Source organism: Scyliorhinus canicula, chromosome 28 (assembly GCF_902713615.1).
Source record: "Scyliorhinus canicula chromosome 28, sScyCan1.1, whole genome shotgun sequence".
Classification (NCBI taxonomy): domain Eukaryota; kingdom Metazoa; phylum Chordata; class Chondrichthyes; order Carcharhiniformes; family Scyliorhinidae; genus Scyliorhinus; species Scyliorhinus canicula.
The window spans coordinates 1,512,680-1,540,649 of NC_052173.1; the positions used below are offsets into that span (position 1 = coordinate 1,512,680).

Sequence of the window (27,970 nt, forward strand, 5' to 3'; positions counted from 1 at the left end):
CCAGTGAGACTGTGATTCAGTCTGGTAGGGCGACACAATGTTAGCACTGCTGCCTCACACTGCTGCCTCCTGGGACCCAGATTCAATTCCGACCTTGGGTCACTGTCTGAGCGGAGTCTGCACGTTCTCCCTGTGTCTGCGTGGGTTTCCTCTGGATGCTCCTGTTTCCTCTCACAGTCCAAAGATGTGCAGATTAGGTGGATTGGCCATGCTAAATTGCCCCTTAGTGTCCAAAAAAGGTTAGGTGCGGTTACTGGGATAGGGTGGGGCTTTTTCAGAAGGCCAGTGCAGACTAGATGGGCCAAATGGCCTTCTTCTGATGGATAAAGAACTGGCTGGGCAACAGGAGACAGAGAGCAGTGGTGGAAGGGAGTGTCTCAAAATGGAGAAAGGTGACTAGTGGTGTTCCACAGGGATCCGTGCTCGGACCACTGTTGTTTGTGATATACATAAATGATCTGGATGAAGGTATAGGTGGTCTGATTAGCAAGTTTGCAGATGATACTAAGATTGGTGGAGTTGCAGATAGCGAGGCGGACTGTCAGAGAATACAGCAAAATATAGATAGATTGGAGAGTTGGGCAGAGAAATGACAGATGGAGTTCAATCCAGGCAAATGCGAGGTGATGCACTTTGGAACATCTAATTCAAGAGCGGACTATACGATCAATGGAAGAGTCCTGGGCAAAATTGATGTACAGAGAGATCTGGGAGTTCAGGTCCATTGTACCCTGAAGGTGGCAACGCAGGTCAATAGAGTGGTCAAGAAGGCATACAGCATGCTTGCCTTCATTGGACGGGGTATTGAGTACAAGAGTCGGCAGGTCATGTTACAGTTGTATCGGACTTTGGTTAGGCCACATTTGGAATACTGCGTGCAGTTCTGGTCGCCACATTACCAGAAGGATGTGGATGCTTTGGAGAGGGTGCAGAGGAGGTTCACCAGGATGCTGCCTGATATGGAGGGTGCTAGCTATGAAGAAAGGTTGAGTAGATTAGGATTGTTTTCATTGGAAAGACGGAGGTTGAGGGGAGACCTGATTGAGGTCTACAAAATTATGTGAGGTATGGACAGGGTGGATAGCAACAAGCTTTTCCCAAGAGTGGGGGTGTCAATTACAAGGGGTCACGATTTCAAGGTGAGAGGGGGAAAGTTTAAGGGAGATGTGCGTGGAAAGTTTTTTACGCAGAGGGTGCTGGGTGCCTGGAACGCTTTACCAGCGGAGGTGGTAGAGGCGGGCACGATAGCCTCATTTAAGATGCATCTGGACAGATATATGAACGGGCGGAGAACAGAGGGAAGTAGATCCTTGGAAAATAGGCAACAGGTTTAGATAAAGGATCTGGATCGGCGCAGGCTGGGAGGGCCTAAGGGCCTGTTCCTGTGCTGTAATTTTCTTTGTTCTTTCTTTGTTCTGTAGTACAGGGAGTCTATGAAATTACATTACATAAGATGACATGGCTATGTGACACAGAAACAGGCCATTCAGCCCAACCACTCCATGTTGGTGTTTCTCCTCTCGTTTTTTCTCATCTAAATCTACCATTGTAACCCTCTATTGCCTTCTTTCTCATATGCTTGTGCTTCCTCTTAAATACATCTGTACTATTCACTTCAACCACTGCCTCTGGTAAAGGTTTCTGCAGTCTCACCACGCTCTGGGTGAAGAAGTTTCTTCTGAATTTCTGATTGGATTTCTTGGTGACATTTTATTTTGATGGTCTCCACTGATGCTCTTCCACAGAAGAGGAAACATTTTCTCCGCAGCCACTCAATCAAACCATTTCAGAATTTTAAACATCTCAGCCTTCCTTTTCACCATGATAAAAGAGACCCAGCCTGTCAATCCTTTGTCACTCTTCCACTAAACTTCAAGGCAGAAAACATTAATCTAGTCTTTTTCAGTTCTAAATTAGCTAAGGTAGGCAACACTGTGAAAATAATGTTCAGTTATTAATAAAGAATATGTCTATAAATACTAGAATAAGTAGCCATACTTAGATCCAGACACAATAAGGGATTGAACTGGAAATGTCTTCAGTACACTTCAGCATGCACCACCCAGACCCATGGTGCATATGCCTTCGGAAACCAGTTTGGATCCACTTGAAAAGGGGACTAACACATCCAGGTGTTTCAAAGGAACAGGAGCAGTCTATTCAGCTCCTTGACTGTTCTGAGAGTTCATGACAGACCTGTGGCCCAACTCCCATGTAGCCACATTTGCCCCATATTGTTTAGTAACTATTGTTTAGTAACTTTAATTTACAGATTTAAAAACAATTAATCCAGCATCAATTGCCATTTGCGGAATAGTTCCAAACTTCTACCACTCCTTTGTGTGCCCTAATTTCACTCCCAAAAGATCTGGCTCTAATTATGTCCCCCAGACTCCCGAAAGAGCAGAAAGAGTTTTTCTCTCTCTACCCTAACTGTTCTCTTTAATAACTTGAAAACTTCAGTCAAATCATTCCTTAACTATCAAAATTCCAAAGAACATGACTCTACTTTGGATCATCGCTCCTTGCAATTTAACCCTCGGAAATCCAGGTATAAACTTGGAATATGTTGCACTCCCTCCAAGATCAACATAATATTTTCTAAGGTATGACGTCTAGAACCGCTCACAGTCCACCAAATGTGGTCTTAACAGGGCTTTGTATAGCTGAGGCATGGCTTCTACCTCACTGTATTCTGGTCCAGTGAGACCGTACTTAGAGTGGTGTGTAGAGGTTTGGTCTCCTTATCGAAGGAAGGATATACTTGCCATTGAGGGAGTGCAATGAAGGTTCACCAGACTAATCCCAGGGACGGTGGGATTGCCTTATGAGGAGAGATTATGGAGACTGGGCCTGTATTCTCTAGACTTCAGAAGAATGAGAGGTGGTCCCATTGAAACATACATTTGTCTAGGGCTCGAAAGGATAATTGCAGCAGTGTGTGTGTGTGCGTGCTTACGTGCATGTGTCTAGAACCAGGGGGCACAGTCGCAGTATAAGAAGTTGCCCATTTAGGACTGAGACAAGGAGGAATTTCTTCACTCACCCTGTTTGGGGGTGGCACAGTGATTAGCACTGCTGACTCCCGGCCCCGGGTCACTGTCCGTGTGGAGTTTGCACATTCTCCCCGTGTCTGCGTGGGTCTCGCCCCCCACAACCCAAAGATGTGCAGGATAGGTGGATTGGCCACGCTAAATTATCCCTTGGAAAAAAAAAAGTACCCTGTTCTATCCTTTATGAGGTCCAAGGTAGAAGACTTCACATTTGCCGATATTGAAGTCTATTTGCCACAGTTCTGCCTTTTCACTTAATCTATCAATGTATTTTTGTAATTTTACACTTCATTTACACTGTTTACAATACTGCCTATTATCCCATTATTTATCACTACATTAGAGACCTTGATAGAGTTTAATAGACTAAAAACATAACTGAGCACTCCATAAACTGCCACAGCAATAACTCCTTAAACAGGATCGTATTATAGACTGTAAAACAGTTGGACACTTACACGCTGCTGCTTTGACTTTATCCATTTCTCCCAAAAGTGCCACCTCCCTGTCCATAAAACTGCAATGAAAGCAAGAAAGGTTTATTTGGTGGTTTCCACAATTATAAAAGTGATGTCTCACTGGGATGAAATCCCTAATCATGGAAGGTTTAAATCATATTGTAACCGCTTAAGTGAAAATTAGAAAAGGATGCAGAACAATTTTTTTAAAGAGCAACCTTTGAGAAATGTTATAAAGGATTGAGAATTGCGATACCATTCAAGTATTTTATTCCTTTTTCTTTCTGTTGCAACAAACTTAATTTAAAAACGTTCAATACACTTAAAATAGTTGCAACACGTAATCTATGAAAAGGTTGTCTTTTAAAAGAAGCTGACATTGTGGGAAACAAAACGGAATTTTCATCTCTGAGCTCTTGACATTGAAATGAACCAGTTTTCAAATAGGGACTAAAGCTTTGGCTGATTAGACAAAATGGAGTGGTGGGACTTGGGGAGAAAAGGTGGAAGAACTGGGATGATGCACAGCAAAAACAGGAAGTTGTTTAAATAGATTTTGTACCTCTGTCAATATGATTCATAATAAAGTACAGGTCAAATAACACTGACCTGATAATTAGAAAGAGAATGCAAGATTTTTAAAACATTAAAAATCGTTCAGCAACCAGTAAAGCCCCAGAGAAGCGAAATATTTGATATGAATTGCAAATTGCTTAACATTGCATGCTTATCAGAAAATTCAGGGCAGGATCTTCCTCTGGGCTCCCATAGGTTTAGTGGTGATCATGAATTGGATACTGGATCTCTGATGACTTTAATATGTAGAAGTGATTTTCCAATGCCATTTATTCCAGGTGTCCTTATGCAAATATTGGTGACCAATTTCTAGTGAACCAAAAATCAATATATAACAGAATTTGGAGTAACTCTATAGATTTGAAACCATGGCAATGGTTTTTTTCCCCCCCCCAATTAAGGTGGTCAATCCACCTACCCTGCACATCTTTGGGTTGAAACCCTCAGACACGGGGAGAATGTGCAAACTCCACACGGACAGTGACCTGGGGCCGGGATTAAACCCGGGTCCTCGGTGGTGTGAGACAGCAGTGCTAACCCACTGTGCCACCGTGCTGCCCCCAAATCATCGCAATTGTTAAATACCAACAGTCATGTTCCCGAGCTGGGAACAAAAGTAGAATGCAAACCGCTAATTGATAACATTGTGATTGTGCCAATAACCCAATTTGTTTTATCTTACTTGAAAAGGTTACAATATTTAATATGAGAGCAGCAACATTTCTATTCAGAATTCGGATGAACTGAACAGGCGAGAGCTTTTTCTTCCTGATCACAACTTGACACCACTCCTCAGGCAACTAAATTGCAGCAATAAATGTTTTAGACCCAGCATCACGATCCTCACTGAACCTGACTAGACTAAACAAAGGGGTAACAATCAAACACAGATGCAATCTTAAAAAGCAGGTGTCATTCATACACTGTTTAAAATTTTCTCCTGTGGGTTGGATTATCTGAACCTCGCTCTCCAAGTAATATCTTGTAATTCACTTAGCAGTATCAATGGTTCGCCAGAGAATATACTCAGGTCATAATCAGCTGATGAAAGTAGGCACCTTCCAACATTTTGCCTGTGAACAATCAATAGCTGAGCATGATGAGAAATACTTTCAAAACCCAATGATAAAATACAGTACACCATAACTGCAATGAAAAACTTCATTATAGCATCAATTATCTGGTGTACTACAAAACATCCATCAGGGAGTGATTTCAAAGCTTTAATGAAATCCTGTGTTTTAAAAAGATATCTGAACATGATTACATTAATTTAGTATTCAGTCAATAGCCTGGAACTTCACTTGAAATAAGAATGGAAAAGCTTTCAGTAAAACGATAGATATAGTTGTTTGCATCACAAGAGGTTCATAGTGGCACGGAACAGGAGCAAAAAGAAAAGTAGGAAATGTACAATATACAAAAAATGTGTCCAAATTCATGACATAAATTTTTGAAGAATACAAACATTTGAACCACTGCATTGCACAGGGGAAATCGAAGTACTTTAAAAAAATTCTGCATCACACTGCCAGTGAAATATTAGTTAAAGCACAGTAAGTAGAACTACAGGAATCACATTTTTATCACAAACCCTTTTCTTTAAAAAAAGTGACTTTTGTAAGTATTAAATTAGCATGAGGGAATTTGTTCTCCCACTTCAACCACCCAACATCAGTATCAAGCACATCCTGTATAGCGCAGAGTTAAGCTCCCTCATCTCTGCTTCAACAATGCGTCGCACTGTCAAATGTTAATTGCTATGGGTAAGAAGCAATCATGTGTTGCGGGAACCAGTGTCCATGTGTAGTGACAGGTTCCCACACTGGAAGATCATGGATTTGGCAAGTCAGTTGGGTTTTAGCTTTATGAATATTTTTTTAAATTCAATTTCACAACTGGTGGTATTTGAACTTGCAACCTACAGGCTGGTGGTTTAGTACTGCTAAATAATTTTCAGTGCAGAGATTAAATGCAGTGTTTTGCAAGAATAGAGTCCCCTAAATATAAAAGGGAGCTCATAGTCAACCAACCAAATTAATATAAAATGTTTTGTGATCATTCCCGTCATTTTCTTCTAGAATAAACCTTGATAAGACCTGCCTGGCACATTGTTGATGTCAAATGCAGAACCAACTTGTGGTAAATGTTGTGACAAAAGTTTTTTTTGTTGAACATGTATTGAGAGCAGAACAGACACACTACCACAATACTCCATTCACTTGCTAGTGTGGTCAGTCTCCATTACTCATATGTTAAAGAGCTGTAATCTCATCCACATGGGAAAATAGTATTAGCATTTTGCCAAATTTTATCACAAAAAAAAAAGTGGCATTAGAATTCCAGGATGTTCAAGTGATATCAATGTTCAAAACACAGTGACAACGTCTGAGTGTGTGTGCTGAGTGAAGAGAAGGCTACAAAAGCTCAGAATTTTAAGGTGGCATTCAGGTATAGTGAATCTCTGCAATGTGTGCTTTTCTGGGACTATTGCTTTCTCAGAAAATACAAAGTATTAGAGTAAAGAGTTCTGGCATGTGAAATGATAGGCATTCACAATATGGAGGCAAATACCAGGAATCAGTAAAAGATGCCATGGAAATAGAATGCGGTTTGGGTAACAGAACACATCCCAGATTGCTGCGCCTTGTTCCAGTGAGATTGATCAGCTCACATCAAAATGTTCATCACCAGAATTAGCTGTATATTTCAACATTCCTGTACTATACATACACATCTGTGTGGTGCACATAGGCACCAAGGATACATGTAAAAACACAGGATGCGGTCCTACAAGCTGAATTCAGGGAGTTTAAAAAAAAAATGTTTTTATTCTTCATTTTCACATTTTCCTTCAAAATCCACACCCCACCCACAGACAGTAAACGGTAACAAATACAAAGTCACTCCCCTTAACAATAACAATGATCCCATCCTCCCACCACCCCAAACAACAGCCCACCTGTCAATATATGCATCCAATAAAACAACCCTCCCACGGTGGAAACAAAAAACAAAGGAGAAAAGGAATCCGGGACTGCTCATGGTCACTAGAGTCCACTCCACCCCCCCCCCCCCAACCCCCCACCGACCTCAACGCCATTCAACCTCTGAAAGAGTACCGTACATGACACCCAAGAGTAGTAAACCCCCCCCCCCCCCCACCTCCAACTCCTCCCGTCCACTGCCTCTTGTAAAACTCCTCCCCCCCACCAACCTCGGATCCTTTCCCCCTAACTTTCCACCCCAGCTAGACCCCTCGGACCCTGCTCTGCCAGGCTCCGATGGCCGCAGCCCCTCCCCCCACCTCACTCCCGTTCACTGGCCGGCTTAAACCTGCCAGTGTGGAGGCCCCCACCCGGGTCCCTTTCCCCCTTGTCCGGCCCTAGGAAAGCCCAGAAATCCCCTTTTAGCACACACACCCCGCATAGCCACCGACACCCCAAAGAGCCCTCACTTTGAGTGACAGTCTCATCACTTCCCTTGTCCAAATATATACAACACCGGCTCCTTTAGCCCGTACACCCGCACGCAGTGAAACAAAAAAAAAAAAAATACAGTCCTGAGGTTACATTGGCACATGGCCATTTCTCAATTCTGCCACAGTCCTTCTGCCTTCACAAACTCCTCCGTTGCTTCCGCCGTTCCAAAATAAAAGTCCTTGAGCTTGTAAATCACCCTCAGCTTTGCTGGATATACAATGCCGCACTGCACCGTGCTAATGTACAGTGCCCTCTTCACCCGGTTGAAAGCAGCCCACCTCCTCGCCAGCTCCACCGTAAAGTCCTGGTATACACGTATACCAGCTCCAGCCCACTGCACCACCCGCTTCTGCTTGGCCCAGCACAGGACCTTCTCCTTCACACTGTACCTACGGAAGCACAGAGTCACTACCCTTGGCGGCTCACTCGCCTTTGGTACAGGCCTCCGCGACCGATGAGCCCAATGCAGTTCATACCGGGAGGGATCCTCCCCCCTCCCCAATAGTTTCGCCAGCATCGCAGCAAAATACTCCGTCGGCCTCGGCCCTTCAACTCCTTCGGGCAGCCCCACAATCCTCAAATTCTGTCGCCTGGATCTGTTTTCCTGGTCTTCCATTTTTCCTCGCAGATCCTTGTCACTGGGTCAAAATCCTGAAACTCCCTCTCTAACAGCACTGTGGGTGTACCTACACCACATGGACTGCAGCGGTTCAAGAAGGCAGCTCACCACCACCTTCTCAAGGGCAATTATGGATGGGCAATACATGCCAGCAAACCCACAAATGAATCAAATCAAAAGTTTTTTTTTTATAAATTTAGATTACCCAATTATTTTTGCCAATTAAGGGGCAATTTTAGCGAGTCCAATCCACCTACTCTGCACATTTTTGGGTTGTGGGGGCGAAACCCACGCAGACACGGGGAGAATGTGCAAACTCCACACGGACAGTGACCCAGAGCCGGGATCGAACCTGGGACCTCGGCGCCGTGAGGCGGTTGTGCTAACCACTAGGCCACCGTGCTGCCCTATCAAATCAAAAGTTAAACAAAGCTGTGGAAAGGGAAGTCTGTGAAAAGGCTCTCTCAAAGCTAGCGAAAAGCACAATTTGTGACCAATCGAGATGCAAACAGTGGTCTTTGGCAACTACATTTGGACAAGGAATCCAAACTACTGACTACATTCATCATACCATTTGGGAGATATCGCATTAATTGACTACTCTTTGGTATTACATCAGCATCAGAGATTTTTAAGGGGTCGATGACAGGCATGTTAGAAGGATTAGAAGGGGTTATCTGCCATATGGCTAACATCCTGATCCATGGGCCCACTAACCGGAACACAATGCATGAATGAAAGCAGTGTTGCAATGCTTGGAAAAAAGCAGGACTAACTCTTAATAATAATAATAATAATAATAATAATAATAATAATAAATGTAGCTCTTCCAACAAACCATTACATTTCTGGGACACTCATCAGGGCTCATCATCGTCACAAAACCAAGGCAAAGATGTTCCAGCTATGGAACTTCAGCGCTTCATGGAAATGGTCAATCGGGTAGGAACGTTCTTGCCTAATCTGGCAGATGTAAATGAACCACTGCGACATTGCTTAGGCAAGACCAAGCATGGTGTCGGAAAGAAAAACAAATATTGTTTACTATTTAATATAAAAGGGGATGCTCCTTCCACCAGACATATTGGCTCACAAGGATCCAGAACTGACTACGATAATTGTTGCAGATGCATCATCAACCAGATTAGGGGCAGTAACTGTTCAAATTCAGAGAGATGGTGAACACAGACCAGTATCTCAATCACTGAATGAAACAGCACATAGGTACACTAATTGAAAATTAAGCACTAGCCGCTCCATGGACCCGAGAGCTGCTTGCCAATTACATAAAGTTTACGATTGACATTGATGAGAATTGATGTCACAACCGAATATACCCAAAGAAAGCAACTACAGTGGCAGTTTAAAAGCTTGAACAAGAGGGCATACATTTGTTGATGATGTGGTGTCCTATGCACCTCATCGACCACAAATTCTCTCCCAGCAACAGTTTAAATGAATTCAAAAGGCACACAAAGCGAAGAAGAATGTGCAGAAATTCAGTAATAGCTGTTCTATGAATGAACTTTGTGTCATTCTCCCACCCCTCCCTGTAGTCTTGCACATTCTTCCTTTTCAGCTGACAGTCTAATTCCATTCTGAATGCTTCAATTGAACCTGAATTCACCACACACCGGGGGGGGGGGGGGGGGGGGGGGGGGCATGGTAGCAGTGGTTAGCACTTTGGCTTTACAGCTCCAGGGTCCCAGGTTCGATTCCCCGCTGGGTCACTGTCTGCACGTTCTCTCCATGTCTGCGTGGGTCGCCTCCGGCACAGTCCAAAGATGTGCGGGTTACATGGATTGGCCATGCTAACTTGCCCTTATCCAAAAGGGTTGGGTGGGGTGGAGGTGTGGGCTTAAGTAGGGTGCTCTTTGCAAGGTCTGGTGCAGACTCGATGGGCCGAATGGCCTCCTTCTGCACTGTGAAGTCTATGATTCTTTAAGCAGTGTATTCGAGACCATAACTGCTCACTGTGTGAAAATAAATTCCTTGTGTTGCATAAAATTGCATGGCGAGGGATACCGTATTGCATCCCAATTTGCGCTCCCAGTGGGTGGTAAATCGGTTGCAATTCTACTCCTGAGGGAGAACATAGTCATCCAACGAAGAATCCCCCCCCCCAGTACTGGCACAAGAACAAGGAGCACGAGTGGGTCACTCAGCCCCTCGAGCCTGCTCTGCCATTTAATACTATCATGGCTGATATGACTGATAGCAACCTCAAATCTGTAACCTACCCCTCCGATAACTATCACCCCCTTGATAACCAAGAATCTATTCACCTCTGGCTTTGTCTCATTTCAGTTTTAAATGGGCGACTCCCTCGTTCTAGATTCTTCCACAAGAGGAAACATCCTCTCCACATCCACCCAGTCAATAGCATCTTACATGTTTCAATCAAGTCGCCTCTTACTTTTCTTAACTCCAGTGGATACAAGCCTAGCTTGTCCACCCTTTCCCCATAAGACAACTCACCCATTCACCGACTAAAAAGAGCTAATGCAAAGTCATAAGCTTCTAACCCTTGACGTTGTTGATGTTCCCTTTAAATAGTGCCGGTGGGTCAGTTGTGCATGTTTAAGAGAAGGTATTAACTAAAGCAGCAAGGTTGAAAATATCAAAACTAGCATCAAACTAGTGCTGAACCCTCGACTCAAGATCATTCAGAGAATACATCAGGCACACCTGGGCATTACAAAGTGTTGCGCTAGAGCAGAGTTCCGTTTGATGTCCAGGAATCCCCAAACCATTAGGGAAAATGATTGCAAGTGCCGAGAAACACAACGCTATCCGATGTGACTCCGATTAGTTGTAGGGAACACGTGGCCAAGACTGCACTTAGTCCTGTTTCCTACACCGAGGAGCCCTGCTCGCCACAACTCTTCAGTGCAGGTGGCGTCCTGAACTCTCCGAGTTCCCAACGCGACACCCGAGGCCCCCCCCCCCACCCCGGTCCCCGTTTGTGGAGACCAGTACTGAATGGTGCTTGCCCAAGATCCCCAAGGCGAAGAGGATAGATCCCAACACCTTGGTTACCACAGGGAACTGCATATTAGAGTGAGACTATCTGTGTTGTGACATCTCACAAGATCGCATTAGATCTTGCGAGGCGGTGTGCGCACGTGCGGGCGCCGTGCACTCTGACCCTCTCCTTCAGGCTCTGGCTCTGCAGCGAGCAGTGGAATGGTTCCTCGTAAGGGCAAGGAAAAGAAAGAGGAGCAGGTGATTAGCCTGGGACCCCAGGTGGCCAAGGGAGAGAATGTATTCGGAGTTTGCCACATCTTTGCTTCCTTCAACGATACCTTTGTTCACGTAACAGATCTGTCCGGCAAGGAAACCATCTGCCGTGTCACTGGGGGTATGAAGGTGAAGGCAGACAGAGACGAGTCCTCCCCCTACGCTGCCATGTTGGCTGCTCAGGACGTCTCTCAGAGATGCAAGAAGTTGGGCATCACCGCACTACACATCAAACTGCGCGCCACTGGAGGCAACAGGGCTAAGACTCCTGGACCCGGTGCCCAATCAGCCCTGGCTCCATCTGGGATGATAATTGGCCGGATCGAGGATGTCACCCCCATTCCGTCAGACAGCACTCGCAGAAAGGGAGGTCGCCGTTTGTAAATGTTTTCTGTATGTGCCAGTATAACTAATAAAAGAGTTCTACTGATTAAAAAAAAAAATCTTGCGAGGCATAGTGAGCCGGGTAGACCCCGGGAGCATGGTCTCCCGTCATTTATCGGCCATGTTGCGCCATGGCGTTCTGCTTTCCGGGTGCAACATGGCCGTTCGATCGCGCCCTCTGTTTCTTCTCTCTACAGTTCCACCCTTTCGGTGGTGTCTTCATCATCAATCCAACTTTCAAAAGGCCATGTTCAATGTTTGAAATAATTTAATGAGATTTGCACTGTCAACAAAAATATCTACATTAAGCTTTGCTCTTTTAGCACACAACTTGTGATTGCTATCCAGCTGGAAGTGCACTGGGTGAAGGGCGGATTTGGGTTCAGTTGTGATCTCGCTCAATGGTTTAATGGCATTTAACATAGAGTAGCCATTGGGTCAAATGAACCATGCCTCAGAAAAGAAAACTTGATAAAACAGTATTAAATGTCTTTGTTTTATTTATGGCCAGATGGTGGCATTGTGCACTGCTAGCCACTTCACAGAGATATCTGGACACACAAGAGAAAAGGCAGCAATTAATTACACAACACAGATTATCAATAGAAGAGTTTGTTTTAAAAATTGAAAAAAAATTACAAATGGAGATCAAATTCCTTTCAATTATTTGTCATTAAAGCTACTTCATTCCTGATACTGCAACTTACGAATTTGAAATTTCTTTTGTTTGTCCCATGAGGATGCTGTCCAACGGTCATTGCCACAACTTTACTGCTTGGCGCCATCATGGTGAGTGTACCTCGTGGACCACAGTTATTATAAAGGCAACAATCCACTTAGAGGAAATGTGGCAAACAGCAAAATGAAAATACATCTATCACCTGGATGCTAGTTTTAAATGATTAAGTTTTAAGTGATTCAAATCACACCCTTTGGTGAGTTGGCTGCTGGTCATTTTTCCTCTGGTTTGCTATTTGCCACGTAACCAAATTGCTGTATGTGTAACGAGGTCATTATACACCAACAAAACATTTTGTTCGAAGTGTTATTTATGGTTCTTCGGGTAGGAGGATAAAATTGTTTCTCATCAGTAATATTAGTTAAAGAGTTGACAGAACTCCAGCAATGTTCTGTTTTGCCTTCCAGATTTTTACACATTTTATTTAATTTGCATTTTTATCAAATCTGTGATTAAATGACAGTTGAAGGTACTGCAGTACAGTGCATTACAGGGAGTGATTCAAATCGCAAAGTTATTTGAGGTGTTTGTGACATCATTCATGGAGATTGACAGGTAAATATTTAATTCTTTCATGAATGTGTCGCTAGCTCGGCGACCTAGAGTTGGTGGTAGTGAGCTGCCTTCTTGAACCACTGCAATTCATGTAGAGTAAAGTAATCTTCATTGCCACGAGTAGGCTTGCAATTAAGTTACTGTGAAAGGTGGTGTAGGTAGATCCATATCCTGTCAGGGAAGGAGTTCCAGGATTTTAACCCTGCAACAGTGAAGGAACAGTGATATATTTCCAAGTCAGGATGGTGTGTGGCTGGCATCTGTTAGACCACAATACATTAGAGCAGAATTAGACCATTCGGCCCATCGAGTCTGCTCCGCCACTCAATCATGGCTGGTACGTTTCTCATTCCCATTCTTGGTGAGTTACTGCAGTGCATCTTGTAGATGGTTCACACTGCTGCCACTGGACGCCAATGGTGGCACAGTGGTTAGTGCTGCTGCCTCACAGCACCAGGGACTCGGGTTCAATTCTGACCTCCCCTGCAATAGGGTTTCTTTTCTATTTCTATGAGTGAATGTTGAAGATGGTGGATGGGCTGCTGGTCAAGCAGGGTTGCTTTGTCCTGGATGGTGCTGAGCTTCATGCGTTGTCGGAGTTGCACTCATCCAGTCAAGTGGAGGGTATTTCATCACATTCCTGACTTGTGCCTTGAGGGAGTCAGGTGTTGAGTAACACTGCAGAATTTCCAGCCTTTGACCTGCTCCTGTAGCCACACTATTGCTATTAAGTTTTTGGTCAATGGTGTTGATAGTGGGGGATTCAGTGATGGCAGTGCATTGCACCTCAAGGGAAAATGGTTGGATTTGCTCTTCTTGAAGATGGTCATTGCTTGGCACTTGTGTAGCGCAGTTGACTTGCCACATCAGCTCAAGCCCGAATTATTATTTTTTTTTAGTTTTTATAATTAAGGGCAACTTTGCGTGGTCAATCCACCTACCCTGCACATCTTTGGGTTGTGGGGGCAAAACCTACAGAAACACGGGGAGAATGTGCAAACTCCACACGGACAGTGACCCAGAGCTGGGATTGAACCGTGGCGCTGTGAGGCAGCAGTGCTAACCACTGTGCCGCCGTGCTAACCTCGCCCAAGCCTGAATGTCGTCCAGGTTTTGCTGTGTATGGACGTGGACTACTTCAGTATCTCAGGAGACGTGAATGATGCTGAATATTGTGTCGTCATCAGAGAACATCCCCACTTATAATAGAGAAGGAAATTGATGAAGCAGCTGAAGGTGGTTGGGACTAGGACACAATCCTGAGGAACTTCTGCAGTGAGGTCCCAAGATAGATGATTGACCTAGAACAACCGTAACTAACTTCCCTCTGTACTAGCTAGGATACGGAGAGTATTTCCCATGATTCCCATTGCTTTCAGTTTTCCTTCAGGCCCATTGACGTTACATTTGGTCAAATGTGACCTTGATGTCAAGAGCAGTCACTCTCCCCTCACTCTGGAATTCAGCTCGTTTTTTCCATGCTTGGACCCAAGGCTATAATGATGTCAGTAGCTGAGTGGCCCTGGCAGAACCCAAACGGAGTGTCCGTGAGCAGGTTGATCATGAATAAACTGCATTTTCCGTATGTATGAATGTATGATCAAATGTGAGTGTAAGGCAGAAAGAACATCACGCATTTTAGAAGAGAGCATAAGGAAGTCAGACGAGTCATAGAAGAAAAGGGAATGAAGAACTTAATGTACACAGATGAGAAATTTACAGCTGGTTATTTATTTATAATACAAGGACTCAGTGTACTAATTATTTTGATATTTGAACATGTGATTCACAAAACAGAAAAATGCATCGTTATGTTTGGATTTACTACTTCGGAATGCACCATCATGAGACTACAATGGATAAGGAAATGGCAGGTTTCCTCAATGAATACTTTGCATCTACTTTCACAGGACAAGATGCCAGCATTACAAGGGAACCGTAGAAGTCAAAGAGAGGAATTTAATAGATTTATTACATATTAAAACACAGGAATGGAGAAAATAGCTCTTCACTGGAATTGTGAAGAGTGCACTAACCGTGCTGCATTGTTTTTTGAGAAAGTCATGAACATGGTGAGTATAGGTGGGTGCACGAACGTTGTCCACATGGATTCCCAGAAGGTATTTGATCAGATTTTGTACAAGTTGGCAGGAGCAGGAAATTACAAAGTAATATACAGATAAAATTAATGTGCAAAACTGTACCATTAATTTTATCTGTATATTGCTTTGTAATTTCCTGCTCCTGCCGACTTGTACAAAATCTTATCAAATACCTTCTGGGAATCCAGCGAGATCCGTCCAGGAGAAGCAAGCGACAACACCAACACTTTGGTAGGAATAACAGCAAACGGGATTATTATTTAAACGATAAAATATTAAAGCATGCCGCTGTTCAGAGAGACCTGGGTGTGCTAGTGCATGAGTCACAGAAGGTTGGTTTACAAGTGCAACAGGTGATTAAGAAAGCAAATGGAATTTTGTCCTTCATTGCTAGAGGGATGGAGTTTAAGACTAGGGAGGTTATGTTGCAATTGTATAAGGTGTTAGTGCGGCCACACCTGGAGTATTGTGTTCAGTTTTGGTCTCCTTACTTGAGAAAGGACGTACTGGCGCTGGAGGGTGTGCAGAGGAGATTCACTAGGTTAATCCCAGAGCTGAAGGGGTTGGATTATGAGGAGAGGTTGAGTAGACTGGGACTGTACTCGTTGGAATTTAGAAGGATGAGGGGGGATCTTATAGAAACATTTAAAATTATGAAGGGAATAGATAGGATAGATGCGGGCAGGTTGTTTCCACTGGCGGGTGACAGCAGAACTAGGGGGCATAGCCTCAAAATAAGGGGAAGTAGATTTAGGACTGAGTTTAGGAGGAACTTCGTCACCCAAAGGGTTGTGAATCTATGGAATTCCTTGCCCAGTGAAGCAGTTGAGGCTCCTTCATTACATGTTTTTAAGGTAAAGATAGATAGTTTTTTGAAGAATAAAGGGATTAAGGGTTATGGTGTTCGGGCCGGAAAGTGGAGCTGAGTCCACAAAAGATCAGCCATGATCTAATTGAATGGCGGAGCAGGCTCGAGGGGCGAGATGGCCTACTCCTGCTCCTAGTTCTTATGTCTTATGTTCAAACCCATTCGAGTATTGCCCACTGTAATTGTTTCTCCGGCACCCAAATGCATATTCACCTCTCCTCCTCCTCCCCCCCCCCCCACCCCCACTTATGTGTTATAAATGATTTTGCCAGGTGTACAGAGTTGCTGCTGTTATATATATAATAAACATGTCTCTTATCCTGTGTACATAACGGTAAATATACTTTGTTCAAAAAACCAATAAAAACCATTTATTAAAAAAAAACTGTACCAAATCAAGTTTAATAGGGATGTGGTGAGGTTTGAATCCAAGGAAGACAAATCAAAATATTTTCCTCTGACAAGAGACCAAGAACTGTGCAGGAGCACATTAAAAAGCAAAAACTAATATACAGGTACAAAAAGTAATCAAAAGGTTAATCTTAATGGGGCTGGAACACAAAGGAGGGGAAGGTATGCTTCAGTTGCACACAGTCTTGGTCAGACCCCCATCAGGAGTACTACATTCAGTTTTATAAACTCAATCTCAAGGATATCTTGGCTTTGGAAGGAGTACAGTGAAGATTTACAGAATGATACGGGAGCCCAAAGAGTTAAATTATAAGGACAGGTTGTATAAACCTGGGAGTGAAATTGCTGGTTCACCAATGTCCTTTGGGAAAAGAAAGCTGTCTGCCTTGACCCAGTGTATGCTAGATGGGACTCCAGTTGCACACAAATGTGGTTAACTATTAACTGCTCTCTGAAGCGGAGTAGCAGGTTTCAATTCTAACATTATGCGACCAGTTTTTAAAGGAAGCCCACCAAAGACGCAGCACAGTGGTGAGCACTGCTGCCTCATGGCACCAAGGTCCCAGGTTCGATCCCGGCCCCGGGTCACTTTCCTTGTGGTTTGCACATTCGCCCCATGTCTGCATGAGCCTCACTCCCACAACCCAAAGATGTGCAGGGTAGGTGGATTGGTCGCGCTAAATTGCCCCTTAATTGGGCTCTTTAAATTTTTTTTAAAAGCCTCGGCAATAAATGTTGGCTTTGCCAGCAACGCCCACATCCCGATTATGAATAATAAACTTATTTTATTTCAATTATCCTCTCTCCTTATTTTCTCAATTCTTTTTTACTTTCAAAATGACCATTGCATGCTTCTTTATTCTTTCATCAAAAGGAAGCACAACAAGCTATATCTCCCCAGATAAGCACATCTGACAAGGTAGGTTACGAATTTGCAGTGAAACACTTGATTAAACCAATCACAACATTCCTAAGTGAAGAAGGAACCCAATATCAAAACAAACTGCTGTTTCTGAAACTAGTGCATTAGTTGATTACTTGCCCCTATGAGATAAGCATTTGAACTAACGTCACTTTGACATTTACCCTATGTGTCTGGAAGCAAGTCTTGATTCTCTATTCACAAGTAATTATTCTATTTCTCAACTCCTTTCCCATAAAAAAAATAAGATTTCTTCTCGACAAGCTTTCGTATTAAAGGAAATTGTGCAATAGAAACAAAATAATATTTTCTAGACTAATGGAAAATTTTCAGGGGGTATATTTTGTTACGATTTTTGTCTTTCTTGTTTCCTCAGACCTGGTATCGTCAACAAACAAGGTGGATGATCTGCTTCCAGACCTCCATCTATGTTGCCGAAAATGTGGCTACAGCCAAGTTACAATCTCACCCTTGCCGTTGAAGGAACCAAACTGCTCTGCAAAACTGCATAAAGCTGCTCTCGAGCACTGTGAATTCTAACAAAGAAAAATCACAATCACAAAATGTTTAGTAGTGTTTCCAGTGTGGTCCCGCCCTTCCAATTAGTTTTAAGTTTTGTTTTCACGGAAATCACATGACATCTGGGGAACAGTCTAAGCCATGTTGCTGAGCAATAACGAGAAGCAGATAACAACAAATGACAGGTATCTTTAACAGCAGTACAACAGAGTAAATGGACCCAAGGAAGGAGGAGTTACAATGACCTTTTAAGTTGTGGAAAAATATCCTAATATGGCAGATACAATCTGTCCCTGGCATGATTTAAGAAAAATTTAAATGTCAAACTTTGTGGAGATTTAATGATTAACACTTTTGATTCAATTTTGGCTTTTGATTTGATTAATTACAATACTGTGAAATACAATTATTGCTGCTTTGTCCCAGAAATATGACACACCACTGCCAATAGTATGGAACAATTTTTACCGTTGCCATGTAGACCTAAAGCAATGAGACCATAGCGCTCAAAGGTCAAAAAGCTGTGTGGCAATTGGAAACCTGTGGAGCAATATATATTAGAATGCCAAGAGATAGTACCTTGTTCAAAGACTGTTGCAACATCTGAGAATAAAATCCATTTAGGTATGGATCTAAATTCTTTATATAGATACTTCAAAATACAACTTGCGGTTCACAGTAATTTCTGATCCAAAGAATCTCAGGCTGTTAACTTCCTTGGAGTGGGGGCAGCACGGTGGCGCAGTGGGTTAGCACTGCTGCCTCACGGCACTGAGGTCCCAGGTTCGATCCCGTCTCTGGGTCACTGGCCGTGAGGAGTTTGCACATTCTCCCTGTGTTTGCGTGGGTTTCGCCCCCACAACCCAAAGATGCAGGACAGCACGGTAGCACAAGTGGATAACACTGTGACTTCACAGCGCCAGGGTCCCAGGTTTGATTCCTTGCTGGGTCACTGTCTGTGCAGAGTCTGCACATTCTCCCAGTGTCTGCGTGGGTTTCCTCCAAACGTCAAAAGATGTGCAGGTTAGGTGGATTGGCCATGATCAATTGCCCTTAGTGACCAAAAAGGAGGGGGTTATTGGGTTACGGGGATAGGGTGGGTCAGGGTTTAAGTGGGTCAGTGCAGACTCGATGGGCCGAATGGCCTCCTTCTGCACTGTCTGTTCTATGTGCAGGCTAGGTGGATTGGCCAAGCTAAATTGCCCCTTAATTGGAAAAAAAGGAATCGAGTACTCTAAATTTTAAAAAAGCGGAGTGTAAAACTGTTGAAACCACTTAAATTGCTTTGTTGGATGGTTCTGAGCACGGCACAATTGTCCAGGGGAAGTTAGTCCTTCTGGACATTTGACGGGTAAACACTACCTGGGTTCTTCGAGAGGGATTCCCAGTGCATCTTTGGGATACCCTCCCCACCCCAAATCGGACTCTGGGGAGCCAGAGACTTCGGCCCTCATCTCCTTGTTTTGTTAGACTTCAAATTCAACCCACAACAAATCACCACAAATATGATTGATTCTCATGGCCACTAACATCTACTCCATTACTGTTTAGCAAGTGCTTTCTTAATTTCCACAAAAGGACAGGCTAGAGGGTAATACTTCATTTCTAAGCCGCACAGGGTTTTAATGCACTCAAGTTACCTGACTACAACTAACAATCAAAGATCTAAAATGACAATCAAAGTATGCTATTTTACTGGTAATGGTTAACTTTCTCATTTATGCGTTGTCTGTCCCCACACATAGGGCGCACAAGTTTGTTTTAAAATGTTATATATATATATTATATATATATAAAATGTACCCGTTATGATAAAGTATCTTCTGTGGTCCAGGTGGAGCTTAGATACAGCTACAATGTCTTATGGGGCTCCTTATGGCTTATGGAAGGTCTGGGCCAGAAAAGGCAAAATCTTGGGTTTTATCTAGAATATATGTACCCTAGGTCTTAGAGCAGTGTTTGTTATGATAGGACAGTCACTGAATCTAGAACTCTTGAAAGAAACATGATGCAAGGTTGTCCACTAATATTCATCCTATTTGAGGTCTTCATTGGTTGGATGGTGTTAAAAGGAAATGGCCTCAAGAGTGTCTGTTCCAAACAGGGCGAGAGTATTGCTACATTCTTTTTCATAGATGACATTATGCTTTTGGCAGATTCACCTGGAGGTCTACTGATCACAACTCACCACCTTGAACAATAGACTATGCAGTGACCAATACATACAGTAAGGCTCATGAGAGTCTCATGTAGCCACCTGAGTTGGCCACGTCCCAAGTTAAAATGGAGAAACACAAGGAACGCAGGGAAAATTGGACAATCCCAGAGAAACAAGCAATTTGCAGACTTTTCCTGTGTATTCTGCCTGCAAAGAAAGCAGACAGCACTTAAGCCAGCAGCCATGTATATTAATGAGCGATTCCCAGGCACAATAGTAACAATCAAAGGTGATCGAAGTAAAGCTAGACTCCTCGGCGCCAGCAGGAGTCCAAGACAAAAGAAGCAAACGGGCACCCAAGGACCGCCCAGCAATCGGGAAACAGCCGATTGGGGAATTCAAACCAATCGATTGGTATGGGATCCAATCGATTGGAAGTAAGCTCGGGGTCCGCCCAAAAGGGCGCGAAGCCCTTGAGGACTGTAAGATAGAGCTCCCAAGGTCAGTTCGCTCTCTTAGCCGGCCCTCCCAGCAGAACATCGTAGCAGCTCTCGAAGAACTTGACCGTAAGAAGGAGAGGCCTGGCCAACTGCTGCACCATCAAGTAAGTGTCCAGTCAACGCACGCTACGAGATAGACGCTCCTGACCCCTTAGTCCATACCAGCTGGAAGCCTGCAGACTCAGGATTGAGCAAGAGGCCATTGTTCCCTGACCCAGCGGGTTCCCTTATCCAGATAAGTACTGGCCTGTTAGTGGTAGGAATAGCCTAGTCTTTTAGTATTGTATGCATGAGTAGCGATTAACTGTGTATTAATAAACGTGTTTTGATTTGAACCTTACTAACTGGTGTATTGAGTCATTGATCTGAACTTGAACCTCGTGGTGGTATCATAAGGATACCTGGCGACTCGAGAGCTAAGTAATAAAACGGAGCCAATTGAGTGTAAAGCGCACTCACCAGAACGAGCAACACTCAAAAGGTACTAATTCGCTTTTTTGGGCCTGGCGCCATAACAATGAAGTGGAAATGATGATCAGGTATTTAATGGCAGTTGGCCTGCGCAAAGTCCCCCTGTAACCAACAATGAGACCGGCCAAGGCAGTGTCGTAGAAGAGGGCGCTGAACCAGGCACACCAAGTTTGTCAGAGATCTGATCCATGAGGTCTGTGGTTTTGCTCCCTGTGAGAGGCGTGCAATGAAATTGCTGACGGTCTCTAAAGACAAGCGTGCACTCAAATTCGTCAAAAGAGAGTTGGCAATCACATCCATGCAAAGAGGAAGAGGGAAGAACTCAGCAATGTGCTGGCAGCATTTAGAAAGGCAGCTGTAAGAAAGATTAATTTGTACAAAGTTGCTACCATTCAAGTTATTTCAAAGTTTTTTTAAAAAGGCATTGATTGGAATACAAGAAATACTGGTGAGTTCAAAGTTGGACTAGCAGATTCCTGTGAACAGGTCACCGTCCCTCCTGATTGGTACAAAAAGAAATGTACAAGGAAACGGAAAAGAAAAAATTACGTGTGGAAAAGCTGGGGAGGGGCAGTGAATTCTGAAAGTTTGGGTTATGGAGCAGAATTTGAGATCTGTATAGGGTCACAGATATTAGAAGGCTGCAGAAGGTAATTTCTGGGAGTGATGCACAAGACAATCATATGCTGACAGATTTTGACTTGGGTGCACCTTAGACCTTATTGAAATTTGTTTACACTTATATAAAATATCTTGTATTTGTTATCGGTGCGGTCAGGCAACAGGATATGACTAAAGGCACACCGGTAGGATATAACAATTTGGTGAAAAAATTAAGTTTCAAATCAATCATTTTGCCTGAAAATATAGGAATTGCATAATGATTGTGTTTTCCTTAAACGGTCAGATCCTGATCAGCACCGAAGTATTTTGACTCAGCCACTTCATTATCTGCAGTTAGATCATTCCTAGATATAGTTTCCAAATGCTTCAATGGAGTCACCAATATACCCAAATCAATGGGTCTTTCACACAAAGGAAGGGAAGGTCATGTCCCACAAACCTAATGGAATTCTTTGAGGAAGTGACAAAGTTAATTGATGAGGGAAAGGCTGTAGATGTCATATACATGGACTTTAGTAAGGCGTTTGATAAGGTTTCCCATGGCAGGTTGATGGAAAAAGTGAAGTCGTATGGGGTTCAGGGTGTACTAGCAAGATGGATAAAGAACTGGCTGGGCAACAGGAGACAGAGAGTAGTGGTGGAAGGGGGTGTCTCAAAATGGAGAAAGTGACTAGTGGTGTTCCACAGGGATCCGTGCTCGGACCACTGTTGTTTGTGATATGCATAAATGATCTGGACGAAGGTATAGGTGGTCTGATTAGCAAGGTTGCAGATGATACTAAGATTGGTAGAGTTGCAAATAGCGAGGAGGACTGTCAGAGAATACAGCAAAATATAGATAGATTGGAGAGTTGGGCAGAGAAATGGCAGATGGAGTTCAATCCAGGCAAATGCGAGGTGATGCATTTTGGAAGATCTAATTCAAGAGCGGACTATACGGTCAATGGAAGAGTCCTGGGGAAAATTGATGTACAGAGAGATCTAGGAGTTCAGGTCCATTGTACCCTGAAGGTGGCAACGCAGGTCGATAGAATGGTCAAGAAGGCATACAGCATGCTTGCCTTCATTGGACGGGGCATTGAGTACAAGAGTCGGCAGGTCATGTTACAGTTGTATATGACTTTGGTTAGGCCACATTTGGAATACTGCATGCAGTTCTGGTCGCCACATTACCAGAAAGATGTGGATGCGTTAGAGAGGGTGCAGAGGAAGTTCACCAGGTTGTTGCCTGGTATGGAGGGTGCAAGCTATGAAAGAAAGGTTGAGTGGATTAGGATTGTTTTTGTTGGAAAGACGGAGGTTGAGGGGGGACCTGATTGAGGTCTACAAAATTATGAGGGGTATGGACAGGGTGGATAGCAACAAGCTTTTTCCAAGAGTGGGTGTGTCAATTACAAGGGGTCACGATTTCAAGGTGAGAGGGGGAAAGTTTATGGGAGATGTGCGTGGAAAGTTTTTTTATGCAGAGGGTGGTGGGTGCCTGGAACGCTTTGCCAGCGGAGGTGGTAGAGGCGGGCACAATAGCATCATTTAAGATGCATTTGGACAGATATATGAACGGGCGGGGAACAGAGGGAAGTAGATCCTTGGAAAATAGGCGACAGATTTAGATAAAGGATCTGGATCGGCGCAGGCTGGGAGGGCCGAAGGGCCTGTTCCTGTGCTGTAATTTTCTTTGTTTAAACCTCCCACTCTATCTACAAAAATAAACTCTTGTCATCAGCAGGTATGATTGATATCTTCATATAATCCCTACAGTGCAGGAGGCCATTCAGCCCACCGAGCGTGCACCGACCCTCTGAAAGAGCACACCTACCAGGCCCACACCCTAGCCCCGTAATCCCACCTAACCTTTTCGGACACAGGGGCGATTTATCATGGCCATTCCACCTATCCTGCACATCTGTGGATTGTGGGAGGAAACCGGAGCACCCGGAGGAAACCCATGCACACACGGGGAGAACATGCAGACTCCGCACAGACAGCGACCCAAGCCAGGAATCGAACCTGGGACCCTGGCGCTGTGGGGCAGCAGTGCTAACCACTATGCAATTCAGTAATCCCAGCCAAATTACTGTTGAGAACATAGAGGCCCAAATTATGTCCCAACAGAACAAAATGTCTTACTGAATGCTGCAACGCCCGCTCATTGATCATTTAAACACATTTCCTGATGACGTGTACTCCCGTCCTCCTTACCAAAGATTCTACAGATGCAACTAAAATCTCAATGCCAATGTGTTCAATATGGGACAGGTTGCTGACATGAATGCAAACACAGATCCAAATCTTTCTCAATCACACCAAACAAAAAATGGGGCATGTTAAAAAAGCTCAGCCAGGCCGACAAGGTGGTGCAGTGGTTAGCACTGCTGCTTAAGTCACTGAGGCCCTGGGTTCGATCCCAGCCCTAGGTCACCGTCCGTGTGGAGTTTGCACATTCTCCCAGTGTCTGCATGGGTTTCACTCCCAAAACCCAAAGATGTGCAGGGTAGGTGGATTGGCAACGCTAAATTGCCCCAGAATTGGAAAAAGAAATTTGAAATTTACAAAAAGAAAGGGAGCTCAGTATTTAAGGGGGATTATTATCTTCTTCGGAAATGAATGTTATTGTGATATTCTTTTCCTTCTTTTATCAATTTAGTACAATGCAGCCGAGCAATTGATTGTGAAATCTGACATTTATTTTCAGTGAATGACCTACCAGTTCTGTAGTTCAGCAAATGCCACCTTCATCTTCCGAATAGAAATGTCCATTTCCTCTTTAATAACTGCCCGGTACCTGGCTAGGGACACAGTACATCGTTGCAAGTCTTTTGCTGACTTCTCTATATTGGTACCTAGTGGAAAAAAGTGATAAAGTATATCTAAAGTAAATGTGCAGATATAAATTGTCTAGGGGGAGGTAAAAGGATGCAGAGCTTTAACCAACACAACTTTTACATTAGAACCATTGGGATTATACTGCAACAACACAACAACGTGCCAAAATGGGGTCCGATGACCAAGATCTTTTCAGTACACACCTGATTGAGAACACCATGAAACTACACCCCTCACCATCAGTTTGGCACAGAGGTACAGAACACGATTAGCTACAACATTAACAGAGATTGTTACAACTAACTTTTTGCCATGTTACTGTTGGAATTCTTGCAAAAGAAAAAGAAATTTGCATTTATCTAGCACCTTTCAGGATGTCCAAGTGTTTTACTGACAATGCAGTACGTTTTTAAGTGTAATCACTTTTGTAAAATGGGAAACACAGCAACCAATGTGCATGCAGCAAGCTCCCACCAACAGGAATGAGACAATAAGCAGATAATCAGATTGAGGGACAAAGGGTCAGAACAGTGGCGAGAACCCCGTGTTCTTCGGATCATGCCTTGAGATCTTTTACGTCCAACTGAGAGCAGGTAGGGCCTTGATTTAACATCTCATCCAAAAGATGACCCCCTCCAACAGTGCACCACCTCCTCAATTCTGCACTAAGGAGGTTCATTGTCCTCACTTAACACTTACTGCTGGTCGAGACTGGGGGCTTAAGGGTGTAATATTACATTGATCAGATTAATTTAATTGTGTATTAGCTAGTATAACATCATCATCGTTAGAGGGTAGCACAGTGGATAGCACTGTGGCTTCACAGCTCCAGGGTCCTGGGTTCGATTCCCGGCTGGGTCACTGTCTGTGCAGAGTCTGCACGTTCTTCTCGTGTGTGCGTGGGTTTCCTCCGGGTGCTCCGGTTTCCTCCCACAGTCCAAAGATGTGGTCAGGTGGATTGACCATGCTAAATTGCCCTGATAATAATAATTAATAATCGCTTATTATCACAAGTAGGCTTCAATTAAGTTACTGTGGAAACCCCCGAGTCGCCACATTCCGGCGTTCAGGGAATGAGGCCACTAAATTGTCAAAGTAGTGTCAAACAAAAAAAGGTTAGGTGGGGTTACTGGGTTACGGGGATGTGGTGGAAGTGTGGGATTAAGTACAGTGCTCTTTCCAAGGCTGGTGCAAACCTGATGGGCCGAATGGCCTCCGTCTGCACTGTAAATTCTTTTTAAAAAATCTATTGATTGGCATTTCTTATATTTATAAACTATTGTATAATATCACGGGCACGGTTCTCCGACCCCCACGCCGGTTGGGAGAATCGCGGGAGTGCCGGGTGAATCACGTCATGCCGCCCTGGCACCCGCACGCGATTCTTCCACCCCCCCCGCCCCCAAACGGCGTGTCGTGTTTTGCGACAGGCTGCTTGGAGAATCACCGCTCCGGTTGCGCGGCGATTCTCCGGCCCGGATGGGCCGAGCGGCCTGCCTAATACGACTGGTTCACGCCGGCACCAACCACACCTGGTCGCTGCTGGCGTGAATAGCGCGCGACCGCTGTGTGTGGGGCCTGTGGGGGGCGGAGGGAGGATCGAACACCAGAGGGGTGCTCAGGAGGGGTCTGGCCCGCGATCGGTGCCCACCGATCGTCGGGCTTTGACGCGGGCACCAAGGCCCGGTGCACGAGATTGACGCGCCGCCGCGCCTAGCCCCCTGGGGGTGGGAGAATAGGGGGCGAGGAGCGGCCTCCGACGCCGGAGTGAAACACTGCGGTTTTCACTCCGGCATCGGCACTTTGTCTCCCTTTGGGAGAATCGCGCCTCACATTTTTCTTACCCACGTTAATTAACTGTATTGTACCGAGAGGTTTATTTGTCTTTCATTTAACTGACCCTATACACATTTCGCTGCCCTCTGGATCGGTATTAGTCCCTCCCCCCTTTCGACCCTCGGATGGCGTACTTAATCTTCTCCGGGTGGAGAAATTCCGAGAGGTCAGCGAGCCAGTCTGCAGCTGTGGGTGGTGCTGCCGATTGGCAGCCGAGCAGGATTCTCTGGCGTGCGATTCGGGAAGAGAAAGCGAGGGCCTTCGCCCCCTTCCCCATGTGTAACTCTGGCTGCTCCGATACCCCGAAGATTGCCACTATTGGGCATGGCTTCACCCTCACCCCCACAACCTTGGACATTGCCTCGGAGAAGGCTGTCCAGAACCCAGCAAGCTTGGGGACAAGCCCAGAACATGTGGGTGTGGTTGGCCGGGCCCCTCTGGCACCGTTCACATTTACCCTCCACTTCCGGGAAGAACCTGCTCATTCGGGTTCTGGCCAAGTGCGCTCTGTGCATCACTTTGAGCTGCATTAGGCTTAGCCTTGTGCAGGAGGAGGTGGAGCTCACCCTGCTCAGTGCTTTGCTCCAGAGTCCCCACCCCACTTCTGTCCCCAGTTCGTCCTCCCATTTTTGTCTGGTCTTGTCCAGTGGTGTTCGGGCTCTGTCCAGTAACTCCGTATATTTTCCCACAGAGCCCCCCTTTTTCGCTGCCCTCTGGTATGTGGTTTCTGGGGTCCCAGGGTACCCTACTGTCTCCTTGCGGAGGAAGTGCTTATTTGGAGGCGTCTCAATTCCTGTCCTTTTGCTAGCCTCCACTTCTTCGTCAGTTCGTCCAGTGTTGCCAGTCTGTGCCCTACGTAGAAGTCCCCGGCTGTCAGTGTGCCCCCGTCCTGCCTCCATCTTTTGAAGGTGGTATCTAGCATGGCTGAGGGGACTCCGTGATTGCCGCAGATGGGGGCCATTTTGGCTATCCCGAAATGTTGTCTCAGCTGGGTCCACGTTTTCAGCGTGGCCGCTACCACTGGGCTCGTTGTGTATCTTGCTGAGGAGGATGGGAGTGCTGCTGTAGCCAGGGCATGGAGGGTCGTTCTTTTACAGGAGGCCTCCTCCATTTGGACCCAATCTGTGCCAGGTTCTTGTACCCATCCCTCACCCTTCTGCACTGTAAATTCAATCATTCTATGGAAACAAAGATGTCTAAAATTTGATCCCAATGACGATTGGGAATAAAAACCTTGGAGAAAATGTACGGAAGGGATAAGGCAAGGACAGACACAGCTAATTTAGCAAGTGATTATTGATTCTGCAGTTAAATTGTTAGAAATATTGGATGTGATGGGATAATATTGCCTGGCTCTAATTACAAGAGTAACAGTGGTTAAAGTTTCACTTTGGACATTTTTACTTTTACAGAGGTGCAGTCACAATCAGTTGTAGCCATGTTTAGGACTGACAACCTGGCCACATTTCTTCCAAACAGTAGAGGGTAGCTTTTCCTTTACGAGTTCCTAGGATGTGGGCATCGCTGGTTAGGCCAGTATTTATTCCACATACCTAATTGACCTTGGCGGTGGTGAGCTGCCTTCTTGAACCACTGCAGTGCTGCTAGGAAGGGAGTTCTAGGATTTTGG

At 44.6% G+C, this 27,970-nt stretch overlaps 2 protein-coding genes and 1 pseudogene across 5 annotated transcripts in view; 2 read left to right on the plus strand and 1 right to left on the minus strand.

Annotated features, from left to right (window-relative positions):
• spats2 (spermatogenesis associated serine rich 2) overlaps nt 1-27,970 on the minus strand; it is a 164,444-nt gene that overhangs the window by 23,330 nt on the left and 113,144 nt on the right. For all 4 annotated transcript variants that reach the window (XM_038786370.1, XM_038786369.1, XM_038786368.1 and 1 more), the window contains exons 8-9: nt 24,386-24,521; nt 3,512-3,570 (exon numbers count right to left, since the gene is read on the minus strand). In XM_038786370.1, coding sequence (XP_038642298.1) covers nt 3,512-3,570; nt 24,386-24,521 — 195 coding nt within the window. The remainder of the gene's footprint in view (nt 1-3,511; nt 3,571-24,385; nt 24,522-27,970) is intronic.
• LOC119958120 (40S ribosomal protein S14-like) lies at nt 11,344-11,859 on the plus strand. Its single transcript, XM_038786371.1, has one exon. It carries the CDS (start codon nt 11,375-11,377, stop codon nt 11,810-11,812), a length of 438 nt encoding a protein of 145 aa, XP_038642299.1. The 5' UTR covers nt 11,344-11,374; the 3' UTR covers nt 11,813-11,859.
• Nucleotides 21,115-21,474, plus strand: LOC119958213 (annotated as a pseudogene).

Coding starts and splice junctions, on each gene's coding strand:
- LOC119958120 (XM_038786371.1), top strand. CDS start 11,375: ATGGTTCCTCGTAAGGGCAAGGAAAAGAAAGAGGAGCAGGTGATTAGC.